General features: G+C 52.0%; 1 protein-coding gene across 3 annotated transcripts; it reads right to left on the bottom strand.

The window, feature by feature from the left end:
* Positions 1–2,454: 2,454 nt before the first annotated feature.
* On the bottom strand, positions 2,455–16,915 carry AEBP2 (AE binding protein 2). Of its 3 annotated transcripts, XM_066590731.1 has the most exons (10): positions 15,266–16,910; positions 11,498–11,708; positions 11,322–11,429; positions 10,273–10,459; positions 10,145–10,195; positions 8,594–8,718; positions 8,424–8,491; positions 4,394–4,507; positions 4,247–4,313; positions 2,455–3,268 (listed from the first exon to the last, which is right to left on the bottom strand). In XM_066590731.1, the coding sequence occupies exons 1-9, from the start codon at positions 15,661–15,663 to the stop codon at positions 4,259–4,261; spliced, it is 1,317 nt and encodes a 438-aa protein (XP_066446828.1). In that variant the 5' UTR covers positions 15,664–16,910; the 3' UTR covers positions 2,455–3,268; positions 4,247–4,258. The 3 variants fall into 3 exon arrangements, with proteins under 3 accessions (XP_066446828.1, XP_066446830.1, XP_066446831.1); XM_066590733.1 differs by lacking the exon at positions 4,247–4,313 and having other exon boundaries at positions 15,266–16,915; XM_066590734.1 differs by lacking the exon at positions 10,145–10,195 and having other exon boundaries at positions 15,266–16,909.
* Between the last annotated feature and the right edge of the window lie 10,358 nt (positions 16,916–27,273).

Below are 27,273 nucleotides of genomic sequence, written 5' to 3'. Positions count from 1 at the left end.
GTAGTAGTAAGTTGAATACTCATTTGCTGTTGCATTCAGTACATATCTAATCTAATGTGTTATATAATAATTTGTTCATGGGTTCAGAAATACATAAATTCACTACTCATGTTATTAACCCCTTAATGACGCGGCCCCTTTTTTTCCCCATTTTCGTTTTTTCCGCCCCCCTTTAAAAACAATCGTAACTCCTTTATTTATCCAGCGAGTCGCTGTATGAAGGCTTGTTTTTTGCGGAACAAAATGTATTTTTCAATGGTGCTATTTAAAGTACCATATAATGTAATAAAAAACTTTGGAGTAAAATGAAAAAAAAAAAAACATTTTGCCATCTTTCGGTGCGTCCTGTTTCTACGGCGCACAAACTGCAACAAAAATGACATTATACCTTTATTCTATGGGTCAGTACGATTACTACCATACCAAACTTGTATAGTTTTTTTTGACTGTACAATTTTATTTTTTTCAAAGACATTTAATTTTTAAAAATTATTTTCTGCCTCCATCTGCTGCACGCAATAACTTTTTAATTTTTTTGTTGATGTTGTGCGAGGGCTTATTTTTTGCGGGATGTCCTGTAGTTTACGGTAGTAGCAATTAAAAAAATACATACGACTTTTAGATAGCTTTTTATTGCATTTTTTCTGGGAGACAGGGCAATTGAAAAAGTTCATTTCTGGCGTTCTTTATTTTTTTTTTTTCTGGATGCCGTTCACCGTCTGGGATCAATAATGCACTACTTTGATAGATTGGACTTACGGATGTGGCAATACCAAATATGTATTTTTCTTTTACGATTTAGATTTTTTTATTATAGATATGGCAAAAGGGGGTGATTTAAACTTTTTTTTTTTTTTTTTTTACAATTAATAAAAACTTTATTGATCTTATTTTCACTTTTTTTAAGCTGCCCTGGGGGACTACAACATGCGATGCTTTGATCACTCCTGCAGTATGACAGGCAGTCTATCAAGCCACCCCACGGGGACGGCTTGATATTCAGTCTCCTAAGACAGCCCTGGGGCCTTTCAGGCTGCCATGACACCTGTATGTCCCCCTGTGATCTGACGCAGGAAAGGGGTGGGGGGACGTATGGCACCCCTGAACCTCGTATTCTGCATGGCTCTGGTAGTTCCTCCTGTTCTGATGCTGGATGGTATTCTGTAATCCTCTGGCAGTTCCTCCTGTTCCTGGTGGTGGGAGGTATTCTGTAGTCCTCTGCTAGCTCCTCTAGTCCTGATGGTGGAGGATATTCTGTAGTCCTCTGTTAACTCCTCTAGTCCTGATGCTGGAGGATATTCTGTAGTCCTCTGATAGCTCCTCCAGTCCTGATGATGGAGGATATTCTGTATGGCTCTGATAGCTCCTCCTGTTTCTTCAGTCCTGATGCTGGAGGGCATTCTGCCGTGCTCTGGTGGCTCCTCCAGTCCTGATGCTGGAGGGCACTCTGCCGTGCGCTGGTGGCTTCTCCAGTCCTGATGCTGGAGGGCACTCTGCCGTGCGCTGGTGGCTCCTCCAGTCCTGATGCTGGAGGGCATACTGCCGTGCGCTGGTAGCTCCTCCAGTCCTGATGCTGGAGGGCATACTGCCGTGCGCTGGTGGCTCCTCCAGTCCTGATGCTGGAGGGCATTCTGCAGTGCTCTGGTAGCTCCTCCAGTCCTGATGCTGGAGGGCATTCTGCAGTGCTCTGGTAGCTCCTCCAGTCCTGATGCTGGAGGGCATTCTGCAGTGCTCTGGTAGCTCCTCCAGTCCTGATGCTGGAGGGCACTCTGCAGTGCTCTGGTAGCTCCTCCAGTCCTGATGCTGGAGGGCACTCTGCAGTGCTCTGGTAGCTCCTCCAGTCCTGATGCTGGAGGGCACTCTGCAGTGCTCTGGTAGCTCCTCCAGTCCTGATGCTGGAGGGCACTCTGCAGTGCTCTGGTAGCTCCTCCAGTCCTGATGCTGGAGGGCATTCTGCAGTGCTCTGGTAGCTCCTCCAGTCCTGATGCTGGAGGGCATTCTGCAGTGCTCTGGTAGCTCCTCCAGTCCTGATGCTGGAGGGCATTCTGCAGTGCTCTGGTAGCTCCTCCAGTCCTGATGCTGGAAGGTATTCCATAGGGCTCTGGTAGCTCCTCCCGTTACTCGAGTCCTGATGCTGGAGGGTATTCTGTAGAGCTCTGGTAACTCCTCCTGTATTGATGCTGGAGGGTAATTCTGTAGGGCTTTGGTAGCTCCTCCTGTCCTGATGCTGGAGGATATTCTGTAGGGCTCTGGTAACTCCTCCTGTCCTGATGCTGGAGGGTATTCTGTAGGGCACTGGTAGCCTGGCTGTCTGCATTCTGGGGGTTGTGCTGCTTCTATCAGTAAGTATTCGGTCGCCTTCTGTGTATTTCTAGGAGGATCATCACACATCCAAGCACACATTAAGCAGCATGCCAATGTTTTTCCCCCACCCCTCCATCACACAGATCCAGGTTTTTGGTTTCTAACATTTTATTAAAAAACAAAAATATGACATTCTGCCATTTCTCGTACCGCGGCAGGAGCTAAATAGGCAAAAGTCCAATAACTACAACATAATACAGGCGACGCCACAGGATGACCGGCCGGTCGGGGCAGAAGTGCTTTATCATCTGGCTGCTCCTCATCTGTCCCCCAGTCCGCAGCAGCTATGGGGGCGGGGCTTAGCGTTCTTCCATGTACGAGGGGAGGATCTCATAAATTGTTAGCGCCTCAACGGTAAACCTAAATAATTTGTTTCCAGGTACAAGGTGCTTGTCCTACACAAAGTGATGGCGTCCGTTATTCACGATCACAGTATTTACAGTAAACATCTAAAGAAACAAAACTCTACAGTACACTCCGTAAAACAAAAATATATTACAAATCTGCAGTATGTACAGCGGCATGACTGCGGCGTCAACGGGGACGGGGCATCTGTGGCTCCTGACACAATAGTCACTTAGAGAAGTCTCTGACTTCGGCGCAGTTTATAAATTTCCTATTGGTCGTTCTTAGATGGGAGGGGAAAAAAACCAAAAAAAACGATGCACCTTACAGGAGATCAATGTGACAAGGTGACAGCTGCTGTCGGACCATGTGACCGGCGGTGCGGAATCACATGATGTTGCGACACAATCTACAGTAAATACGATACAGCGGTCGCCATGCACGGGAGGAAGCGCTAAGCGGACACGAGCGCACGACACGTGGACATCACACACTGGACGAGGAGCGGGGGAGTCTCTCTCACGACGTCATCGCCTCTGACCGCTGCTGGGGGACGGCTCTAGGACAAAAGGAGATCAGCATCAGTACACAACACTCCCAACATGCAAAGCAAGTTAGTCAGGCAGTGTGGCTCCGCTCCTCTGCTGAACGCCACCCACCTCTTAGAAAGGAGCCGAGGGTGGCAGATAAAGGACAAAGACACAAGTTTTGCGCAACCGCAACGTTTTCACATTTCGATCCTGGAGATTCTTACATTTGTGTCTCTTCGCTGTTTTCAAGATCTCTGCGTGAATCAGTGAATAGAACATTCATTCTATACATCCAGAGGCGATGCACAGCTGAGGGTCTGATATAATGCATCAGCGTAGACGATCCTAGTCATCCTCCTGATGTAGGTAGTGGCCCCTGATGACATCACTGGGCCCCCAGCTGGGGCAACCAACAAAGGGCCAGTCATTAGGACAGCGATGACTGCTGGACTGCGCTAATTATATGCCTGGAGGTTACTAATATGGCCATCATCACAGCCGAGAGAGCAATAAGATGCCATGACATAGGTCCTGGTAGTATCAGCGCTGGACTGGTGGCCATATTGGTTGTCTGGGAACAGATAGAATGTAGATGACAACTCTTCCTGTGCTCTAACACGCCGCCGCAATGGGGGTCATCATCTTGACTGGGGGATCCAGTCTATGGAACAGCCCCCCCAAACCAGCAAACAGGGCCAATTAGTCCAGAAGGGGAAGGTGAGCAACGCCGAGATGCCTAAACGTGTCTGCAAAAAAAAAAAAGTCCCAACGTCCATCATGTCCCACCGATGATATGACACTGTGTACTGTAATTGGCCACATGGGTCATGTGACATCACAAAGAAGAGGCGGGAAAGGGATCCCTGCTGCAGGCGGGATTGGAGGTTAACAGTTTAGATCAGCAAAGTGAAACCCCCTGGATACAGATGGCCGACCCGATACAGGCGTATTGGCTCTGCTACATATTCAGCATGACATGAACTCAGCATAAAAAGTGTCATACAAACCAGAGGGAGATCCTAAGAGAAGGGATCTGCTGGGGATCCGCTGGGGGTGATCCTTTTACTAGAATCTCTGTGCATCAAGGAAAAAAGGGTCACACACGGGAGAAGTCAAAGAGCAAGTGAGGAGGAGGAGGAGGGGCCCCCTAGTACCTGTAAATGTTGGGGTCCAGGAGAAGTGCGGTGTCTTTAGGGAGCTTGGACAGATGGACGACCTTGGTCTTCAGCTGGTGACGATCACCCTCGTTTACCCAGACGTCAGGAAGACTGCGGAGACAAACAACAAGAAATGTGTAAAAAGAACCAACTGGGGCAACAAACAGCCGCGACATCCATCCCCTCCCGAGACTCCCCTGAACCAGAACATCCCGTCCCGAGACCTCCCGTGGACCAGTGCAGCCACAACATCCCGTCCCGAGACCTCCCGTGGACCAGTGCAGCCACAACATCCCGTCCCGAGACCTCCCGTGGACCAGTGCAGCCACAACATCCCGTCCCGAGACCTCCCGTGGACCAGTGCAGCCACAACATCCCGTCCCGAGACCTCCCGTGGACCAGTGCAGCCACAACATCCCGTCCCGAGACCTCCCGTGGACCAGTGCAGCCACAACATCCCGTCCCGAGACCTCCCGTGGACCAGTGCAGCCACAACATCCCGTCCCGAGACCTCCCGTGGACCAGTGCAGCCACAACATCCCGTCCCGAGACCTCCCGTGGACCAGTGCAGCCACAACATCCCGTCCCGAGACCTCCCGTGGACCAGTGCAGCCACAACATCCCGTCCCGAGACCTCCCGTGGACCAGTGCAGCCACAACATCCCGTCCCGAGACCTCCCGTGGACCAGTGCAGCCACAACATCCCGTCCCGAGACCTCCCGTGGACCAGTGCAGCCACAACATCCCGTCCCGAGACCCCCGTGGACTAGTGCAGCCACAACATCCCGTCCCGAGACCCCGCACAGCCACTGCAAACCAAACCTGTGGCCCTAGTGTCAGTGACAACTTCCTTGGCAGCAGCTACAATTATTCCCCTCTCGCCACAACAACTACGATGGCTGCTGATAAGTCTTTGGCTTTGTGATCTTTTTTTGTTTCTATGGTAACGAATGTTACATCACATGACAGCCTTATGTGTCTAATATACGTTTTCAAAATTGTGTGTTTGCAGCTTATGGCAACAGTGATCCAGGCACGCAGGAAAACAAAATGGCGGAGTCTAAGGCGATATTAACAGCAAAGGAGAGCAGAGGAGTGATAAAATTATTGTTTCTGCAAGGAAAGTCTGCGAAGGATATTCATGGTGATATGTGGCAGACATTGGGGGATCAATGCCCTTCATATTCTACAGTTAAGTACTGGGTTGTCAAATTTAAAACGGTCCACTTCAGCACCAATGATGAGGAACGTCCTGGACGACAGAGAGGTTGTTGTTCCAGAGATTGTCGATGCTGTGCCCAACCTCATACTGGAGAATCGGCCAATTTCAGCTAATCGAATAGCAGACATCATGGGGATTTCTGGTGAAGAAGCTATCTGCAAAGTGGGTCCCCAAATGTTTGACAACAGATCAGAAAAGCATGCGAGTGAAACCTTCCTGGTCCATTTGTCAGCGTTTCCGGACTGATAAGAACTTTGACGATAGACGATACCTTTAGGACATCGCTCCAAAAAAATCTCTTTTAGTGACTCCTGGCGATAACTAGTCCAGTTCAGTCACAGCGCTACATTACGGTGCTGTTGGACTATTAACCCTTTTTACACTAATTAGTGAACTACGGGTTTGGATAGACCATTACTACTATCTTAGTGGGTGGCAATACACACTAATACGTGGGTTTAGCAATATGGCATCATAGGATTACTCTCTATGTGATACTTACAGCAACCCAATTCAAGAGGTCATACAGTTGCTGATAAAATAGTACTCACATCTATCCTATATCAATTGATTACTATGTCAGTCATATTTGACTCCAAACTGTCTTGATAGGTAGCGTCATACCATTATCGCTACATTTAATATTAAAGGGGTTGTCCCGCGGCAGCAAGTGGGTCTATACACTTCTGTATGGCCATATTAATGCACTTTGTAATGTACATTGTGCATTAATTATGAGCCATACAGAAGTTATAAAAAGTTTTTTTACTTACCTGCTCCGTTGCTGGCGTCCTCGTCTCCATGGTGCCGACTAATTTTCGCCCTCCGATGGCCAAATTAGCCGCGCTTGCGCAGTCCTGGTCTTCTGCTCTCTTCAATGGAGCCGCTCGTGCAGAATGCAGGCTCCGTGTAGCTCCGCCCCGTCACGTGCCGATTCCAGCCAATCAGGAGGCTGGAATCGGCAATGGACCGCACAGAAGAGCTGCGGTCCACGGAGGAAGAGGATTCCGGCGGCCATCTTCACAGGTAAGTATAGAAGTCACCGGAGCGCGGGGATTAAGGTAAGCGCTCCGGTAAGCTTTCTGTACGTCCCTGCATCGGGGTTGTCTCGCGCCGAACGGGGGGGGGGGGGGGGGTTGAAAAAAAAAAAAAAAAAACGTTTCGGCGCGGGACAACCCCTTTAATACCCTGCAACACCTTGGGGTATTTTGTACCCAGTAATTTTTTCATTCTAGTGTCCACCCTTACATTCATCTTTCATTCAGATGAATGGTTATATGTTTTTGTCTGTAGCTGTGTGTCTGTTTAGGTTAACCACCCTAGTGGGTTAGGAAGTGGTTTTTTATTCTTATAAATTAATAAAGTTTTCTTTTAGTGTCAAGGCCTTTTCAGTGATAAAGATAAGAACTTCCTGGATTGACTGGTCACTATGGATGAGACCTGGATTTATTTGTATGACCCTGAAACCAAGGAGCAGTCAAAAGAGTGGAGGCACAGTGGTTCTCCTCGCCCAAAGAAGTTCAGCCACTAGGTGATGGCGTCTGTGTTCTGGGATAAGGAGGGCGTGCTGCTAGTGGACTATCTTTAAAATGGTTCCACCATCAATGCAAGGTATTACATTGAACTTTTGGACCAACTGAAGGCAGCTCTGAAGGCCAAAAGGCGCAGCAAGCTGTCCAAAGGAATCTTGTTCCTGCAAGACAACGCCTCCGCTCACACTGCACAAGCGACCACGGCAAAACTGGTGGAGCTAGGCTTCCAGCTGGTTGACCACCCACCTTATTTACCAGATTTAGCTCCCTCCGACTATCATCTGTTTCCAAACCTGAAGAAACACCTCAAGGGTACCAAATTTCACACCATTTCTGATGCCATGGCTGCTACGGATGACTGGTTTGAGGCACAACCAAAATCCTTCTTTTTGCAAGGCTTACAGAACTTGGACTACCGATGTAAGAAGTGTGCTGACATCAGTGGAGAGTATGTGGAATAAATGTAAAGTTTCATCTTCCTATCTCGTTTCTTTCTGGGTAAAGCCAAAGACTTATCAGCAGCCCCTCGTATAACCAGCAGCCCCTCGTATAACCAGCAGCCCCCACTGACTGCAGAATTATTCACCCCTGGGCTGCCTACACGGGTGAGCGCATTCGTGCCATGAACGTGCATTTTACTCGCAGATTAAGAAGTTTTTCAGGCAAAACTGCCTCGCATCTGTGAAGTTCCGATTATCTCGCGCGACGGCAAGTCGGAAGGGTCTCCCATCGATTGGAATGAGAAACCGGGCATCGCACATCACATAACCTGCCAGGAATTAAGTGAGGCTCCTCAGGATGCCATCCACAGCCGGTCAGAACAGCAGGAGGGGCACGTGGACCAAAGACGCCGGTCATGGGGGGAGGGTGGTGGTAATTCTGGGGCAGCAGCAGGAGGAGCTACGAGGATTAAAGATGCTGGTCATCGGGGAAAGGGGTAATTCTGGGGCGGCAGGAGGCGGGCAGCTTGGGGTGCTATCAGTTTTCTGCAGAGATTTATTTTCCCATTTTCTTTTTTGCAAACAGCTGAAATTTAGCAAAACCTGATATGTAATTAGGGCGACGGCAGCTCTAGAGCGCCACCACCTGCAGCACTACCCTCCAAGGCAGCACGCAAAAGCTCAGTCATCCAACCACCAGCCTTTACTTCTGCTAGATTTAATCTTCCAGTAGGAAGATGACAACTGTGCAAGTCTCTGTTATCAGCCAGTGACTGTACAGGTCCCCTCCGGACCGCTTATCACACTGCAGGGATTCCTGCAGGGGGGCTTACATGTCTTCTGGGGTCCAGTGCAGCAGGAGCTTGATCTTCCCAGAATCCTCCTTTCTTTTTGCGATCACCTAGAAAAATACAATGGCTTCCGGTTAAGGTGTTGGCGTCGCATCCGGTGGGCGACATTCGCAGGGGGCAGTAATGGTGGTCCGAGAAGCGGTTGTACTTACAGTACTCTGAAACACCACACTGTGGCCTTTTCCCAGGGACTCGATCTGGGCAGAGAGGTTAAAGCAGATGGCGCGATGGCGGATGGCGTCCAGAGTCTGTGCATCAAAGAAGTCGTGGGGCCGAGCTGCAGTGCAAGAGGAAAGGACAGCATCACTATCTGCAAATACAAAAGCAGCGGCACCTCCATATCAGGAGCCAAGTAAGAGGGGCTACAGCAGGAGGCCACGTATACAGAGCAATGCACAACGCAGGTGCCACGTAAACTAGACTCCGCCCAGAGGACAGGTCACACCCCCGGGGGCGGATCTCCGAGCATTAGGTGTCAGTCACAGTGAGACGTGGGGGGCTCTAATCATCCCCTACATACAGGAGACTGGACGTTGTAATCCAGATGCAACTATAAGAGAATCAGCAGGGGCCTCAGCACTGGGCCTGTAAGGGACGACCCCCAGCTGGGCAGGAGGTGCTGCGGGTCAATGGGTCGCCAGGACCGACTGTGGGATCTTGGGTATGGCCCCTGCAGCGGTAACAGTGGAGGGTGCGCAGTGCTGACCGCGTCTCTTCCTATATGTGACATTGCGGGGTACATACATCACCAGAAACCTCCCCAATCACCACAGCTTGTGGTCAGATGCCTATTATTACATCTGTGGGGAAACCATCTGCTCCAGCATATTATACTGCGCACTACACAACAGCTCAACAGTGAAAAACTGCCGCCCCTCCATTCATACACGCGGGGATCCTCAGACAAAGCTGCATGATGTAAAGCTCTCAGCAAGGTGATGGTGATGCAGAGCGATCAAAAGCAGCAGCCAACAAGCAGACGGGAGCACAAAACACATAGCCTGTATTATACTCCAGAGCTGCACTCACTATTCTGCTGGTGGAGTCACTGTGTACATACATTACTGATCCTGAGTTACATCCTATATTACACTTCAGAGCTGCACTCACTATTTCTCCAGCTTCAGAGCTGCAATCTCTGAGCAGGTCCAGCGACTGCTCTGTCAAGCTGCATTCTGGGAAGTGTACTCCATGCAGCAGGCTATGCAGTCATGTTAGTCTGTCCACCAGCTTGCAGCTCTGGAGGTATTGCAAGCAGTAATTTGGCGTCAGTCCAGGATTCAGGGACGAGGGGGAGCATTCGCCCCTCACACGGCCGGTAAAGTCACAATCTAGAAGAGCGATGATCATGAAGCTGCAGCGGGGACCTCTATAAGAACCCCAAGGATGCATGACATGGAGACTACAAAGCTCGGGTTGTTGCTGTGTATGAAACTACAACTCCCAGCATGCCTACAGCGCCTCCTGCAGCCATCATGCTTGGAGCTGTAATCCGCCTTTGGTGGAGCAGACATTTTCAGGGACTATAAAGTCCATTATGGTAGCAGTGAGGGTGGGGGCTGTGCAGAGGCCCCTCCCATCAGTCACATGACCTGCTCTACAAGGAGCAGCATCACCTCCAAGAACGGCCCATAAGGCAGCGTCGGCTCCACAAAGGGTTAATGGATCCCTGCGGGCGGAGAGAAGACAGAAGTGGGATCTACCTTTCATCTGTACAGGGGCGGAAGGATAAGGAGCGGATCCCAGCGCTGCCGCTGAAGACGAGAGAGAAACCAGTTACCAGGAGGAAGTCACAGGGCAGCCGCCGCCACCACCGCCAGCGGACACTTACGTAGGGAACGCTTGCGCTTATTCTTCAGCTTTCGCCGCTTGTTCAGGCTGGCCTTGGAGGGCGAATCCTCCTTGGACTTCGGGTGACCGGACACTTTAGACGAGTTCTGCTGACTGAAGTGGGTGGGGACGTGACGGGCAAGACCCCCCTGAGAAGCGAAGCTCGCGTTACACCCTCCAACGACACACTGCGGAGACAGGAGAAAGGTGGCGGGGCATCAGCACAAAGGAAGTGGAGGCGTTTATAGACAACCATCTGCAGCTTCACAGCAAAACTGACACACAGTTTCAAACCCCCCCCTCACCCACACAGTAAAATGATAGACTATAGATGGTCTGCAGCCACCACTACGGGGGCCGAGCTGCCCGCGCGCAGCCACCACTTGGGGGTGTTCACTGCATACAGATATATACATCCACCACTAGGGGGAGCTCACTACAAACAGCCTCCTGTAGATGGATCTCACTACATACAGATATCTATAGCCACCATTAGGAGGAGCTCCCGGCGTCAAAGTACTAATGACCATTTGCCCGTGAGTGACTGAGTTACATGCTCTGCCCCTGAGCACATGACGGTGATGTTGCCACAAGTCCTTCAGTGACTTACATGTGATGAGGTCATTCAGTATATTATATTATATTATATTATAAGTGGTGAATTGCGCCACCAGAAACACTGGTACTACTGGTATAAATACTACTACTAACTAGTACAGATATATACAGCCACCACTAGGAGGAGCTCACTACATAGATATATACAGTCACTACTACGTGGAGTGCCCTACATACTGATACATACAGCCACCACTCTGGGGAGCTCATTACATACATACAGGCACCACTAGGGGGAGCCTACTATATCCAACCACCACTAGGTGGAGCTCACTACATACGTACAGATATATACAGCCACAACTAGGGTGAGCTCGCTGTAATATATATATATATATATATATCCATCCACCACTAGGGGGAGCTTACTACATGCAGACCAGAAGAACTAGCTGGTACTAGAAGGCATAGTAGGGGGCTCCACCTTCTTACCTTGAAGGGCTTGTCGCCGCTGTGGGTCAGCATGTGGCGCTGTAACCAGCTCTGACTGGTGGACGGCGTGTTGTAGACTTTACATCCCTTCCAGAAGCAGACGAAGACCTGCAACACACAGTAGAAGGTGAGGAAAAGCAGAGGAGGCGGCGGCAAGGCGCTGCGACGTTCATTACCCCTCCGCGCTGGCCGTCCACGTGAATGGTGCGGATATGCTCAGCCAGGTCGGGGCTGGAGGAGAAGCGGCTCTGGCACTGGTCCCAGCAGCAGGTGTAGGAGAGGCTCTTGCTGGAGGAGGAGGCAGAGTCCCCGTGGCCATTCATCATGGATGGGGTGGAGCGTCCGCTGGAGATGATGCTGTCCACGTCCATTAGGGTGCTGCTGATGCTGCAAGACAAGACACTGACCATCACCCCCATCATCTAACGCCGGAGAGTCAGCATCGCCGGCTGCTACTGGTGGCAAACGCACCCAAGTGTGGCATCATCAGCGCTGCGGCAACCGCAGAGAACGAGCAATCAGAATAAACGGGTTTCATAGCTCACCTCCTCCCCTCCCTGCACAGCTCACAGCATGCACACAACATTCTGCTATAGAAGTCTATAGGTCACAGCTCCCCTCCCAGCACCGAGCATACCCACAGCACTCCTACAGCAGATTCCTTTCATGACACATCAGTGCAGGCGCTCACTGTACAAAGTGGGGAGGGCCTACACCTGGAGAGAGGAGCCCTGGGAGGACCTATAAGACAGGTGCAAAGTAGTGGGAGGGCCTACACCAGGAGGGAGGAGCTGTGGGAGGACCTATAGTCAGGGGTAAAATAGTGGGAGGGTCTACTGCTGGAGAGAGGAGCCATGGGAGGACCTATAGACAGGTGCAAAGTAGTGGGAGGGAGGGCCAACACCTGGAGGGAGGAGCTGTGAGAGGAACTATAATCAGGGGTAAAATAGTGGGAGGGTCTACTGCTGGAGGGAGGGTCTACACCTGGAGGGAGGACTTACAATGGGGAAGGAGGGGGGCAGAGGCGGAGCAAGTGGAAGGACCTACTGCTGGGGAGCAGTAGTGAGAGGATCTACCACTGCGGGAAGGCCTACGGCTGGTGGGTAGGTCCAGTGGGAGGGCCTACAGCTGGGGGAGTAGTGGGAGGGTCTACAGTTGGGGCGGGGAGGTAAGACAAGTGGGAGGGCCTGCAGCTGGGAAGCAGTAGTGGGAGGTTATAGCACAATGGGAGGTTATACCACTGGGGGAGGGCCTGTGGCTGGGGTGTAGGACCAGTGGGAAGGCCTACAGATGGGGGGGGGGGGGGGTTGGGGGGGTAGGACCAATTAGAGGACCTACAACCAGGAAGCAGTAGTAGGAGATTATACCACTGGGGGAGGGCCTACAGCTGGGGGAGTAAAAGTAAGCCCAGTGGGGGGGGGGGGGGGGCTACAGCTGGGGCAGTAAGCCCAGTGGGGGGGGGGGGGGGGGCTACAGCTGGGGGAGTAAGCCCAGTGGGGGGGGGGGGGGGGGAGAGGCTACAGCTGGGGGAGTAAGCCCAGTGGGGGGGGGGGCTACAGCTGGGGGAGTAAGCCCAGTGGGGGGGGGGGGCTACAGCTGGCGGAGTAAGCCCAGTGGGGGGGGGGGGGGTACAGCTGGGGGAGTAAGCCCAGTGGGGGGGGGGGGGGGCTACAGCTGGGGGAGTAAGCCCAGTGGGGGGGGGGGGGGCTACAGCTGGGGGAGTAAGCCCAGTGGGGGGGGGGCTACAGCTGGGGGAGTAAGCCCAGTGGGGGGGCTACAGCTGGGGCAGTAAGCCCAGTGGGGGGGGAGGGGCTACAGCTGGGGCAGTAAGCCCAGTGGGGGGGGGGGGGAGAGGCTACAGCTGGGGGAGTAAGCCCAGTGGGGGGGGGGGGGAGAGGCTACAGCTGGGGGAGTAAGCCCAGTGGGGGGGGGGCTACAGCTGGGGGAGTAAGCCCAGTGGGGGGAGGGGCTACAGCTGGGGGAGTAAGCCCAGTGGGGGGGAGTAAGCCCAGTGGGGGAGTAAGCAGAGTGGGGGGGGGGGCTACAGCTGGCGGAGTAAGCCCAGTGGGGGGGGGGCTACAGCTGGGGGAGTAAGCCCAGTGGGGGGGGGGGGGGGGGGGGGCTACAGCTGGGGGAGTAAGCCCAGTGGGGGAGGGGGGGGCTACAGCTGGGGGAGTAAGCCCAGTGGGGGAGGGGGGGGCTACAGCTGGGGGAGTAAGCCCAGTGGGGGGGGGCTACAGCTGGGGGAGTAAGCCCAGGGGGGGGGGCTACAGCTGGGGGAGTAAGCCCAGGGGGGGGGGGCTACAGCTGGGGGAGTAAGCCCAGGGGGGGGGGGGGCTACAGCTGGGGGAGTAAGCCCAGGGGGGGGGCTACAGCTGGGGGAGTAAGCCCAGTGGGGGGGGGGGGGCTACAGCTGGGGGAGTAAGCCCAGTGGGGGGGGGGCTACAGCTGGGGGAGTAAGCCCAGTGGGGGGGGGGGCTACAGCTGGGGGAGTAAGCCCAGTGGGGGGGGGGGCTACAGCTGGGGGAGTAAGCCCAGTGGGGGGGGGGGCTACAGCTGGGGGAGTAAGCCCAGTGGGGGGGGGGCTACAGCTGGGGGAGTAAGCCCAGTGGGGGGGGGCTATAGCTGGGGGAGTAAGCCCAGTGGGGGGGGGGGGAGGGGCTACAGCTGGGGGAGTAAGCCCAGTGGGGGGGGGAGGGGCTACAGCTGGGGGAGTAAGCCCAGTGGGGGGGAGGGGCTACAGCTGGGGGAGTAAGCCCAGTGGGGGGGAGGGGCTACAGCTGGGGGAGTAAGCCCAGTGGGGGAGTAAGCAGAGTGGGGGGGGGGGCTACAGCTGGCGGAGTAAGCCCAGTGGGGGGGGGGGGCTACAGCTGGGGGAGTAAGCCCAGTGGGGGGGGGGGGCTACAGCTGGGGGAGTAAGCCCAGTGGGGGAGGGGGGGGCTACAGCTGGGGGAGTAAGCCCAGTAGGGGGGGGGCTACAGCTGGGGGAGTAAGCCCAGTGGGGGGGGGGGGCTACAGCTGGGGGAGTAAGCCCAGTGGGGGGGGGGGGCTACAGCTGGGGGAGTAAGCCCAGTGGGGGGGGGGCTACAGCTGGGGGAGTAAGCCCAGGGGGGGGGGGGCTACAGCTGGGGGAGTAAGCCCAGTGGGGGGGGGGGGCTACAGCTGGGGGAGTAAGCCCAGTGGGGGGGGGGGGCTACAGCTGGGGGAGTAAGCCCAGTGGGGGGGGGGGCTACAGCTGGGGGAGTAAGCCCAGTTGGGGGGGGGGGCTACAGCTGGGGGAGTAAGCCCAGTGGGGGGGGGGCTACAGCTGGGGGAGTAAGCCCAGTGGGGGGGGGGGGCTACAGCTGGGGGAGTAAGCCCAGTGGGGGGGGGGGGGCTACAGCTGGGGGAGTAAGCCCAGTGGGGGGGGGGCTACAGCTGGGGGAGTAAGCCCAGTGGGGGGGGGGGCTACAGCTGGGGGAGTAAGCCCAGTGGGGGGGGGGCTACAGCTGGGGGAGTAAGCCCAGTGGGGGGGGGGGGCTACAGCTGGGGGAGTAAGCCCAGTGGGGGGGGGGGGCTACAGCTGGGGGAGTAAGCCCAGTGGGGGGGGGCTACAGCTGGGGGAGTAAGCCCAGTGGGGGGGGGGGCTACAGCTGGGGGAGTAAGCCCAGTGGGGGGGGGGGCTACAGCTGGGGGAGTAAGCCCAGTGGGGGGGGGGGCTACAGCTGGGGGAGTAAGCCCAGTGGGGGGGGGGCTACAGCTGGGGGAGTAAGCCCAGTGGGGGGGGGGGGCTACAGCTGGGGGGGGGGGGGGGGGAGGACCAGTGGGGGAATCTAACATTGGAGAGTAGTGGGAGGGTCTAACACTGGGGAGGAGCAGCGGTGGGTGGACCTATACTTTGGGGGCAGAGTAGTGGGATGGTCTATAGCTTGGGGGCGGGCCCACGTATTTTGGGCGGGGCTGACCTATCCTCGGAGTCCATGCGGCTGAGCGGTTCCCCCTCCGAGGATCCTTCCAGGCTGGTTCTGCGGCCGGACTGGCTTGCGCTGCTGTAGCCGTCGTCGCCCCCGGAGGAGCTGGAGCTGGAGCTGGAGCTGCTGCTGCTGCCGCTGCCAGCGGTGCTGGGGGCGCTGCTGCCGGGGCTCGGCCCATCCTCCGACCGGTTGCTTCCCCGCTCCCCATCCAGGCTGCTGCCGGCCGGGCTGTCGGACCGCTCAGACACGCCGCTGCTCTCCTCGTCCTCCTCCTCGTCGTCCGCCTCCACCTCATCGTCCTCGGGATCGCGATGTGGCTCCGGGGCGGCAGCGGCCTGTGCGGGGCTCTCGGCCGAGGGCGGCTGCGGCTCTGCGCTAAAGGCGGCCATGACTGCGAAGTGTGACGTCACGGGGCGGGGCTGCGACGGACGTGCTCTACGGGGCGTCTGGAGGGACTAACTAGTGGGCTGGCGGAGTGAGGCGGCAGACGCCGCCGACTAGGGTGCTTTCTCGTGTGTCGGATCGCCCCCGTCGGGTTTTTTTTCCCTGGGATTTGTGGCAAATCTGCTGGAGGACGTGAATATGAACAGGGCCACGAGGAACATTCCGCTATTCCCGCTGCAATCCACCGGCAACGTTCTAACTCAGCATTTCCCCAACTGTGAATTTAGCTTAGAGCGCAATTACACCGGCGCTGCTAATGCTCATGCAATGGCGCAAATTGCAAATGCAGCCCCGCAATTACAGGAGAATGTGTGCAATATCGTGAGCTGCCCGCAGAAGAGAACACGTAAGGGCTATTGCCCACGGACGGATTTCTGCCTCGTTTCTGCCTTTCAATGTTCACACTGTGGATCACGGAATTCCGCATTGTGAAAGAAATCACGGCATGTTCTAATGGCTGTGGAAAACTGTGCGGCTGGCTTACATTTTAGTCAGTGGAAGCCTGCCGTCACACAATACTTCCATGTCACCGCCGGCGCGTCATGCGCTGCTCTGCCTATGCGCACCTGCCTAATAGGTTCACTGCAGAAAGTTGAAGCCTTGCTTTGAATCCCGCGAGCGGAGAATCACTATGATTCTCCGCTCGTGGATGTCGGGCTACGCTTTCCATAGTTAGCCTATAGAAAGCATGTCATGCGAGGTCCGCGGGCGAGTTATCGCCACGGATTTCGCAAGGACAACTCGCCCGTTGACAAGGAGGCCTAAGGCGGATTTAACGCAGGTGGAATTATTCTGCCCCAAAATCTAACGCTCAGATAGAATTCCACATCCACATTTAGCCGTGCGGAATACTCCCACCCCTGTGAAGATGCCCCGCCAATGTCATCAAGAGTGTGTGTGATGGGAGGGGTCTGCACCCTCATGGGAGATAAGCAGCTGCGAGGGTGGGGGGGCCTGGAGAGGGACAATAGAATTCAGGAGATGTACAGAGGTGTGGGTGAGGGGAGACACAAGACTGGAGAAGGAGGGGAATAGAGGTGTGGAGATGGTACTGGAGAAGGACAGAGGGGTCAGGCGGAGGATAGAGGTTTGAGACACAGGCCTGGAGAAGTAGGTGGATAGAATGCTGGAGGAGGATAGAGGGGCCGGAAGGAGGACAATAGGAGTTGGGAGGAGAAGGACAGACAACTAAGGAGAAGGATAGAAGGGTTCAGAAGAGAATGGGGAGGGGGGGGGGTAGAGGTCTAGAGGAGATGGGACACGGGACTAGAAAAGGAGGTGAATAGAGGTCTGGAAGAAGGCACGTTCAGGAGGAGGAGGGGAGAGGGGTCATGATGAGTAGGAAAAGGAGGTCTGGAGAAGTTGGACAGAAGGATCAGGAGGAGGAGGGTAGAGGTCTGGAGGAAAGGAGACACAGGACTGGAGAAGAAGGCATAAAGTTCTAGAGGAGTCAGGAGGAAGAGAGGGATAGAGGTCTGGAGGAGGACAGAGTGGTCAAGAGGACAGGGATAGGGGTTTGGAGGAGGGAAGACATGGTACTGGAGAAGGAGGCAGATAGTGGTCAGGAGAAGAACTAAGGGGGTCAGAAGTTTGGAGGACGTGGGACACAGGACTAGAGGTCTGGAAGAGAACAGAGGGAATTGTGGACAGATCAAGAGGGGGAGGAGGATAGAGGGGTGGAGGAGGTGGGACACCGGACTAAAGAAAAAGATAGAGGGGTCAAGACGGAGACCTAGATCAAGATGAGGAGGATGTTAAAGTTCAGGAGGGGGTGGGAAAGGAGTTGGGAAGAGGACAGAGGTGTAGAGGATAGGAGATGTGGAGCAAGGGAGAAGCGTCAGTAGGAGTAGGACAGAGATGTCAAAAGGAGAAGGGTGATACAGATCGGGGGGAGGGCAGATATGTGGACTGGAAAAGGAGGGGGAAAGATGAGTCGGGGAGGAGTGTAATAGAGGTCGGGAGACGGGTCAAGAGGAGGAGAGGGTTAGAACTCGAGGAGGTGGGACACGGGACTAGAGAAGGAGGGAGATGGAAGTCAGGAGGAGGAAAGAGGAGTCAAGAGGAATAGAACAGGTCAAGAGGAGGAGGGGGAAACAGATCTGGATGAGGTGCAGCAGGGGTAGTAAGAAGTCAGCAGGAAGAAGGGGATAGAGGTCTGGAGGAGTGGAGAAAGGTCAGTAGGAGGAGAACAGAGATGTCAAAAGAAGGAGGGAGATAGGTAGGAGGGGAGAAGGAGAGGGATAGAGGGGTGGAGAGGGGGAGTGTTCTTGAGGAGAAAGGGTTCTAGAGGACGACAGAGGGGTTAGAAGGTGGAGAGGGATATAGGTGAGCAAGGGAATAGAGATCTGTGGGACAACAGGGGTTAGGAGGAGGACATCAGAGGGTTCAGGAGGAGGAGGTGGATAGAGGTCTGGAAAAGGACCGAGGGATCAAGAGGAGGAGGGGTATAGATTTCTGGAGGAGGTGGGAAATAGGACTACAAAAAAGAGGGGAATAGATAGGTTAGAAGGAGTGGGGGGAGGGTGATGGAGGTTGACAGAGGGGTCAGGATGACAGGGATCAAGAGAAGGGGAATAGAGGTCTGGAGGAGGAGGCAGGCCAGGAGTAGTGGAATAGAGGTCTGAAGTATGTGGGACACCAGACTGGAGGAGGGGAGGCAGGTCAGGAGGAGTAGGGGAATAGAGGTCTGAAGTAGGTGGGACACCAGACTGGAGGGGAGACAGATAAGGAGGGGTAGGAGTATAGAGGTCTAGAGGAGGTGGGACACTAGACTGGAGAAGGAGGGGGATAGAGGTCTCTGGGAGGACAGACTGGTCAGGAAGAGGAGGACAAGAGTCAGGAAGACGATAAAGGAGTCAGGGTGATGACAGGGATCTAGAAGAGGGGTCAGGAGGAAGAGAGGGATAGAGGTCTTCAGAATGTGGGACCCTGGACTGAGGGAAAGAGATAGATGTCTGGTGGAGAACAGACGGGTCAGGAGGAGGAGGTAGAAGTCTGTAGGAGGAGGATGGCAGAAGGGTCAGGAGGATGAGAGAGAGGTCAAGAGGAGAAGGTGGATAAAGGTCTGGACGAGAGGAGAGGGTTTTAGAAGGAAGATTATGGAGGGGGATAGTAGTCTGGAGGAGGGGAGAGACAGGAGTGGAGAAGGAGGTCACAGAAGTCTGGAGGACAGAGGAGTCAGGAAGAGGACAGAGGGGGCAAAGGTCGACAAAAGGGGCAGGAGGGGTAAAGAGAAGGAGGGTGATAAAAGGTCTGATGGAGGGGTCATGAGCAGGAGGAGGAAAGAAGGGGATAGAGGTCTGGAGGTTAGACACAGGACCAGAGAAGTAGGGGGATAACTGTCTGGAGAGGGATAGAGGTCTGGATGAGGAAAGATGGGTCTAGAGGGGATGGGGTCAAGAGGAGGTGATAGGGGTTAGGAGGAGAAACGGGATAGATGCAAGCATGGGGATAGAGATATGGAGAACAACAAAAGGATCAGGAGGATGACATATGGGTCAAGAGGAGGAGAGGAATAGAGGTTTAGAAAAGGGGAGACACGGTACTAGAGGAGGGTGATAGAGGTTTGGAGAAGGTGGGACAGGTGTCAGGAGTAGGAGGGACACAGGACTGGAGAAGGAGGGGGATAGAGGTCTGGAGGAGAACAGAGGGGTCAAGAGGAGGAGGGGGATAGAAGTCTGAAAGAGGTGGGACACGGGAGTACAGAAGAACAGGGATAGAGGTCTGGAGGAGGACAGGGGTCAGGAGGACGACAAGCATGGGGATAAAGATATGGAGAACGATAGAGGGATCAGGAGGATGACATAGGTCAAGAAGAGGATAGAGGTTTACAAAAGGGGAGACAGGGTACTAGAGAAGGAGGGTGATAAGAGGTTTGGAGGTGGGACAGGTGTCAGGAGGGACACGAGACTGGAGAAGGAGGGGGATAGATGTCTGGAGAACAGAGGGGTCAAGAGGAGGAGGGGGACAGAAGTCTGAAATAAGTGGAACAGGGTTCAGGAGGAGGAGGACAGTGATTAAGAGAAGGGACACGGGAGTAGAGAGGTAGGGGGATAGAGGTCTGGAAGAGGACAGAGGGGTCAGGAGTACAACGAGGTGGACAGAGCTCTGGAGAGGTCATGAGAACCACTACAGAGGTGATAGAGGTCTGGAGGATGTGAGATATGGAACTGGAGTAGGAGGGGGATAGAGGGGTCAAGAGGAGAAAGGGGTCAAGTGGAGGACAGAGGGGTTAGGAGGTGGAGAGGGATATAGGTGAGAAAGGGAAAATATATCTGGAAGATGACAAAGGGGCTAGAAGGATGTCAGAGGGGTTAGGAGAAGGAGGGGTGGGATAGAGGTCTGGAGGAGGGGAGAGAGGTGAAGATGTGAATGACAGAGGGAGCAAGAGGAGGGTGATAGATGTCTGGAGAGATATAGAGCTGTGCTGGAGGGGAGACGGGTCAGGAGGAGATGGAGATAGAGGCCTGGAGGAAGATGTGAAAGTATTAGGTTGACTTGCGTTACACTGGTTATTTATGTAGTTAATACATCTTCATGCAAAGCTCGTGGACACATCATGTCCTTGGGATCCAGGAGGGTATGAGCATAACCCAGAGTACATTATATAGTAATTATTTTAATTAATCAAATAATAATGTATGGAAATGTCATTATTATCAGACTTTTTATAATGATTCGTTTTTTTAACACTGCAGAGGTGTAACATCAGGCGTCGTCCATTCCTGATTGGTCTATTATAGACTTCTTTGTGCTAATTTTTGTAATAAAATCTCTGGTGAAATAGCTCTATTTGAAGAAAGGCTCTGGAACAACACTTAATTATTCTGCGTTGTGTTCTTCTCCGAAGCACCACACAGACCATTGGACCTACCTGGTTGATGAGGCTTCGATACCCCTTAAGTATCACCTAAATTAAGGGATTACTCCAAAAAAGAGATAGAGATCTAGAGGAAGTGGGATTTAGGGATCTAAAGGCTCATTTACACGCAAAAATAATCTTTCAAAATGATTGAAAGATTAGCGATCGTTTTGCATAAGGTACTAAAGGGCACTAATGGCCATTAGTCTTTAATCAGCTACATTTGCATGCAAGTGAGCCTCTGGGAGCTGTTGCAGAACTCAGCAGGTAGTCTGAGATCTGCAATTAGCTCTATTCAGCCAGGGGCTGCTAAGAGAATACAATGTAATCTCTAGCTCCCGTGGCAATAACAGGCTGTGGTCTGCTTTCTCTCATGGGCTGCAGAGAATACAATGTTATCTCCTGCTCATGTGAAGAACACAGCGTGCAGTCTGAACGATGGATTTTAAGCACACCTAAAAATCATCGTTTAGACAAAAAGTGCATGATGATAGCATTTACACGTTTATCGCTGAAAAGCCATTGTTTTAAATGAATTTTGAACGATAATCTTTACACGTAAATGGGCCTTAAGTCCCACCTTAGAGAGGACAGAAGGGTCAGGAGAAGGGAACAGAGAGGTCTTGGGGAAGTGGGGCAGTCATCTGGAGGAGGAGGGGAGACAGGTCTGGTAGAGAGAACAGTGAGGTTTGGAAGAAGGCAGAGAAGAGTACAGAGGGGATAGAACAGATGGGACAAAGAGGCCTGGCTGAAGCTTATTCCTTCCCCACTACTGCGCACCTCGGCTGAGCTCTGTGTACAGGGTCGTTGGAAGTGTGGTGAAATGATGTTAGATAGTCCCCCATCTTTCCGTGTCAACCTGCTATCTTTCTGGTCCTGAGAAAGTTGAATGGATCTAGCCAGATAGTTTAGTATTTTATGCTAAGCAGAGCTTATCAATATTTATTCCATAGCAGTTTACACCAGTACCAGAAGGGTCTTTGATGTCACTTGCTCTTTCTGGGACCAGCAAGGAAACCCTTTGTAGTGATGTTAATGAAGTTACAAGGGGATCTCAATTGTTATATCCCCCAACCATCTTTCCCCATCCTGTGTCCAATATACAAAACCATGACATTGAGGCACTCAGCTTGATACTGTATTAATGAGAGGAGGATTTAATAATGGGGATTGTGGGTCATCTGAAGGTCCCAGCCTAACAATGCAAATATTTTCAAAACAGTGAGTGTACCGCGGACCCAGAGCATTTACTCCTGTCACTGTACGGCCCCTGGAACCCACAGAATTGCATACCTGCAAAGCTAATCATCTGTCACATATATTTAGGATCCACGAGTAGGTGAATTCATGATGTTAAAAACAGCCATAGCTTTTCTATTGGAGGAACTCCTGGGGAAATATATCCAAAATGTTACATTAGTGTCCATCTGGAAGATCTGCACATACTCAGCCAGCCTATCGTTGATGTCACAAAAGGACGGGGAGGTGTAACTCAAAGAAGGCTTTAAAATTAAGGGGATCCTAACCCCAGGTGTGGCACTTAATGCAAGCTGTCCCCTTGTTCCTTGCCCCAGAGCTATTGGAAACCATTTTGTAGACTGGTATTTTCTCCTTACCTTTTTGTCAGCTTACCGTTTATGTATATTTGTAGCCCCTTTCCCCTTTTGTAATATCTCCTTTTGTATATTATGTAAACACTGCTGAACCTTCTTAGACTAAACCTAAAGGTCCCCTGTCCACGGCCGAATATCTCCAATGATATGCCGCCGCGGGGGGCGAGACCTGACAGGTCTCAGCGATGAGCCTAACAGATAGGCTCACTGCGGAGAATCGCTGTATGCCGCAATTTAAATCCCGTGAGCGGAGAATTTCTATGATTCTCCGCTCGTGGACGTCGGCACTGCGCTTTCCATAGCAACGATTTATCGACGGCAGCTCCTCACCCGTAAACAGGCAGCCTAAAACTTAATCGTCCTTGAACGTTTTGAAGGAACCATAATTCCAAAGCTTGTTATTTGTGTGTTGGCTGGTGAAACCGTGGTGGCAAGGGGTGTGTTAGGCTGTGGCGGGTGCGATCTGGGCTCCATCTTGCACCAGTGCAGGATCCACGGAGCTGGAAATGAGTTGACCCTGCGATCGTCCTCTGAGTGCCATATCCACGAGAGGGAATAATTGCTCTGTTGGCTGACTGCTATCTAAGGTGTATGGCCACTTTGCGATGGTAATGGCTCGTCTCGTGGCGGTTTTTACTTTCCTCTGGAACAACACTGCCAGCTAATAGGCTCAGCTGGGTGACCATCTTTATTCAGTGTTACATAGTATATAACCAATTGTCCTCCAGCAGCATCTTCAGCACCCCATATCTAAACATACAACTTTCTGTGGACTGACGTGCCAAAAGTCATAAGACAAGACTACTCTAGCTCGGTGAAGTGCAGCTACTCACTGTGGCATAGATTCCACAAGTGGATGGAATACGGCTGGAGGGGTGTTAAGCTATCTAGATACCGCCCGTGCCCCTTCAGCTCTGGGGTAGCTGAAGGTGCAGGATCTCTGGTGTGAATGGAGCTTTACACCACATCCCATAAATGCTTGATCGGGCTCATGTCGGGGGGAATATGCAGACTACGCCATTCATAGAACTTTCCAGAATGCTCCTTTAACCAATACTGGACAACTTGGACCAGATGGCATGGAGCATTATCCTTATGGAATATCCCATCATTGTAGCGGTGATGAAGTCCATGAAGGGCTGTAAATGGTGATCAAGCAGTGAAACAGAGCGTTTCAGTGGCTACTGATGTGTTCAAGTGTACTGTTGGAGAACACCCCACACCAGTATAGAGCCACCATCAGCCTTATTGACAACTGTGGTGTTAAGGAATATGATACTATTGCATTCACAAACTGTATGCTGTCCAAGTCAGCATTCATTAGTTTCCCGGTGAAGTCATGTGACCTTGGTCCATCATCTCTCCTTTGTTGACAAGGATGCACCATTCAATGTGTATACTTTTCCTGTCCCTAGCCAACGAAAGTAGCTGCTGGCCACAAGAAAATTTACTGCATGGACTCCTCTTATTGTCCAAGCCCTCCAGGCAACTACACAATCTGCAGATGCCACATCTCCAATCACACATGCTGAGAACAATATTCAAACAATGGGAAGCTTAATAACTGGAGATTCTGGGTCATCAGGTGGATGTAGATTGGAAATCATCATATCACCACAATCAGGAGATGAGGTCAGGTCCAAAGCATCCACTTCCACCTGTGTGTGGCCTCTCTCTCAGGCTACAACTGATATCACCTGAGCTAATAAGCTCTCCTAGACCATATTTGATGTCTGGGAGGTAAATAAAATCATGTTATGGAATATGGTGGTCATCGCTTCCCCCAAGGAGTCTCTCATCAGGAGAGATGGCCAAAATATTGAGATGTATATTCATCCTGAAGTTTTCTGCATCCGATCAGCCTCCCCGATGTCACAAGTGGGAGACAGAGGTTGTGGGCTGGCTGGAGGCACCGGGCTACAGAACCCCCTCAGTAAGAACTCCAGTAGAGTATCAGCTATAAGAACTGCCCGCCCCTCCGCCTTCTCTCCTAAGCCCCAGATACAAACCGCTCTAACCCGTAAAACCTAGGATCCTGCTTTTAATTCCTGTAATCGTTTTGTATTCCACTACATTCTTTCCTTTTGTACATTTTGTAATTTTATTAAGTCCAGTCCTTATTGCTCTATAGAAAAACCTAAAGACCTTAACAAGCGTGTAACTGACTGCTGGCGAGTATTGAGGGCCGATACATTACCACAAATTAGGTGGCTGTCCCGCCATACAGAAAAAGTGGGCTAATCAGCCCATTAGTAGCTAACTAGTTTAATTTGCATGTATTTAGAGAACAGCGGGTTATCTGTTCTCTAAACACATCTGCTTTGTTCTGCCGCAGGCAGCAGGATGCATACAATACTACCAGGGCTGCCCGCAGAGAACACAGCATGCTGTCCCTGTTATCTATAAACATTGTGATAGAACATATGGAGAATGGGAGTGGTAATACAAGCACTGTAGAAGATATGTGACAGGCAGCGATAGGACATGGAGACGCTGGAGAAGGAAGATGGCATCTAGTGAAAGCTTGGAGAAGATGGACACCCTGATCCGGGCTCCGACGTACCTGAAATAGAAAGCCTCGGGCCAACGATTGTGATGAAAGAGGGGGCTGTAGGGATCCTTCACCCCTACAGAGGCAACGGCATTAGGCTCCAGCTGGACAGATGATTCTCTCTCACAGTACTACTACCCCCAGCATCTCCCTTCATACCATCAGCTCCATGAATCACTTCTGCTGAATCTGGAAGGATGTACACGCTATGTGGAGCGGATTTAACCCCTTTACAACCATCAACAGTTCATTTACAGTGGGTGGGTATGAAGGGGCGTATGGAGCAGGTGTGGAAGTCGATTCTGCACCATACCCGGCAGCTATCAGCTGTTTCTGACAGCTGCCAGTAACGCTTGGATCACAAAGTTAATCACGGCGGTTAACTCTTTAGATACCACGGTCAAAAAGGACTGCGCATCCAAACAGTCAGTGGGAGGGGGGAGACCCCTTCCCACACCCAATTGTCCCCCCTTTCCCTGCAACACGATCAGAGGCTTCCGATGGGCTAGCATAGCAGCCAAGAGCCTAGTTAGGCATCCGTGCACTACAGTCCTAGGAGCCTTATCAAGCACTACCTGTGGTAACATCAAAATTTGCTATATACTGCAATATTAAAGTATTGCAGTATATAATTGTTATAATCAAAAGTGATTTAATGATCGCAAGTTCAAGTCCCCTGTGGAGCCTAAAAATGTAGAGAAAGAAAAAGGTTATTTTTTAAAACACAAATAAAATAAAGTTCAACCACTTTCCCCTCCCAGTCCCCATAAGAAAAAAATCTGGTGCTGTCGTGTATATACAAGTCTAAGCTATTAAAATAGAAGAAATTATCTATCTATCTCCCACACGATGAAGGCTGTTGGAAAAACAAATACTGCAGTGCTGGCATTTTTTTGTTGTCATCCTGGCTCCCAAAAAATTTGAATAAAAACAAGATCAAAAAGTTGTGTGAACCCCCAAATGGTAAAAACTACAGCCCCCTCTGCAGAAAACTTGCCCTCATACAGTCCAATCGATGGAAAAATAAAGATAGGGGTCTTAGACTATGGGGACAGAAAGCAATTAAGAAAAAAATTCTAAGAATAGAAAAACTATATGAATTTGTAATCATACTGACGCCTACAACAACGCTCTTGTCATGTCTACTCCACCAAAAATGGTGCAATTGCATTTTTTAAAAATTTCTCCGCACTTAAAATTTTTTTGAGTTTTTCCATACATTAAATGGTACCATTAGAAAAATACAACTTGTTCCTCAGAAGACAAGTCCTTGTACGGCTGTGTCAACGTAAAAATTAAAGAGTTCTGGCTCTTAAAAGGTGGCACGAAAAAATAAAATGAAAACTGTGTTCCTGAATGGGTTAAAATGCCCCCTTCATGCACTGCAGGGCATCCCTACTGAGTCCACAGTTTCTGCACCCGCTGGACGTCTACTTACGCCGTGGAGCCCTTGCATTACCAGATCTGCGCCAAAGACCCCGGAGGCTCTCCAGCGTTACCACTGCAGGTCTTCCATTGCAGAAGGCCCGCAGGGATTATGTGCAGTGCGACGGCAGCCTACGGTCGAGCTCACACACCACAGAAGAAAATCCAGGTTGGGATCTGAGTGCGGATTTTGACTTCACGCACTGCAATGAATCCCGCAGTGAATATCCACACCATTTTCACAACACAGAGCATTTCAAAATTCACATCATTGCTGTTCTGGAAGTGAACGTGGTCTGTGAAACCCCCTTCACTTACGCTATACTTTACACTGCTAAACAATTTTGGCATGAAATGCATGGCTAAAATTCCGTTGCTACTGACCCTAACAAACCCCCAACTGCGTAACCTGCTCCCTGAAACACTGTAATAAACCCCCAGCTATGTAACCTGCTCCATGAAACACTGTAACAAACCCTCAGCTGTGTGACTGAGGCAGTATTTACATAGCTGAGAAAATTGTGCAAGTTCTGCTGGTCGCTCCAACGCACAGAACTAGCGCAATGAATTAACCTGTTGTGTGCAGGTCCTACTTGTGTCAGAATAGGCCTTGCACTGTGCGAAGCCTCGCGGATCAGGCGGACAGGGTGTCGTGCGCTGCATCCGGGAACCTGGAATGCTAGCTCTAGCATTCTCCGCTCTCTGACTGTAGATTATCAGCACTGACACATTGCAACAAACCTTCAGGCTGACAGATTTTTTTTTTTGCACTGGATAAAAACAAAAATTCCCACATTCACTGACAGCAAGCAAAGCTCCTGGAAACATGGTTGCGCAGTGACTGCTAGCAGCTCGGTGTAGATGTGTCTCGGCTCCTGAATGATTTCCAGAACCTTTGCTGCCGGTCGGGAAGCTCCGCCAGAAAGTGCGCACTGCGCTGTGCCGTGGATTCCGCCTCCGTTCCAGTCTCATTCACTTTACTGATGATGATTTTGGCAAATCCTCAGGAAAGAGCGGCATTATTTCTGTCCTTCGTGAATTTCACCAGCGGGTTGGCAGCAGGCTCCATCCTCGCAGGGCACGATCAGTTACATCAGAGACGGGG

Source organism: Eleutherodactylus coqui, chromosome 2 (assembly GCF_035609145.1).
Source record: "Eleutherodactylus coqui strain aEleCoq1 chromosome 2, aEleCoq1.hap1, whole genome shotgun sequence".
NCBI classification, from domain to species: domain Eukaryota; kingdom Metazoa; phylum Chordata; class Amphibia; order Anura; family Eleutherodactylidae; genus Eleutherodactylus; species Eleutherodactylus coqui.
Note: the sequence above shows the minus strand (reverse complement) of the source record. Positions and strands in the feature narration are given on the sequence as shown.

Bases quoted from the DNA above. Each gene is read 5' to 3' on its own strand.
- AEBP2 (XM_066590731.1), bottom strand. From the start codon at position 15,663: ATGGCCGCCTTTAGCGCAGAGCCGCAGCCGCCCTCGGCCGAGAGCCCC. The intron at 8,719-10,144 runs GTAGATCCCACT...CTTGCACTGCAG, and splicing joins CGCCCCTGTACAGATGAAAG to CTCGGCCCCACGACTTCTTT. The intron at 8,492-8,593 runs GTAAGTACAACC...GTATTTTTCTAG, and splicing joins GTGTGGTGTTTCAGAGTACT to GTGATCGCAAAAAGAAAGGA.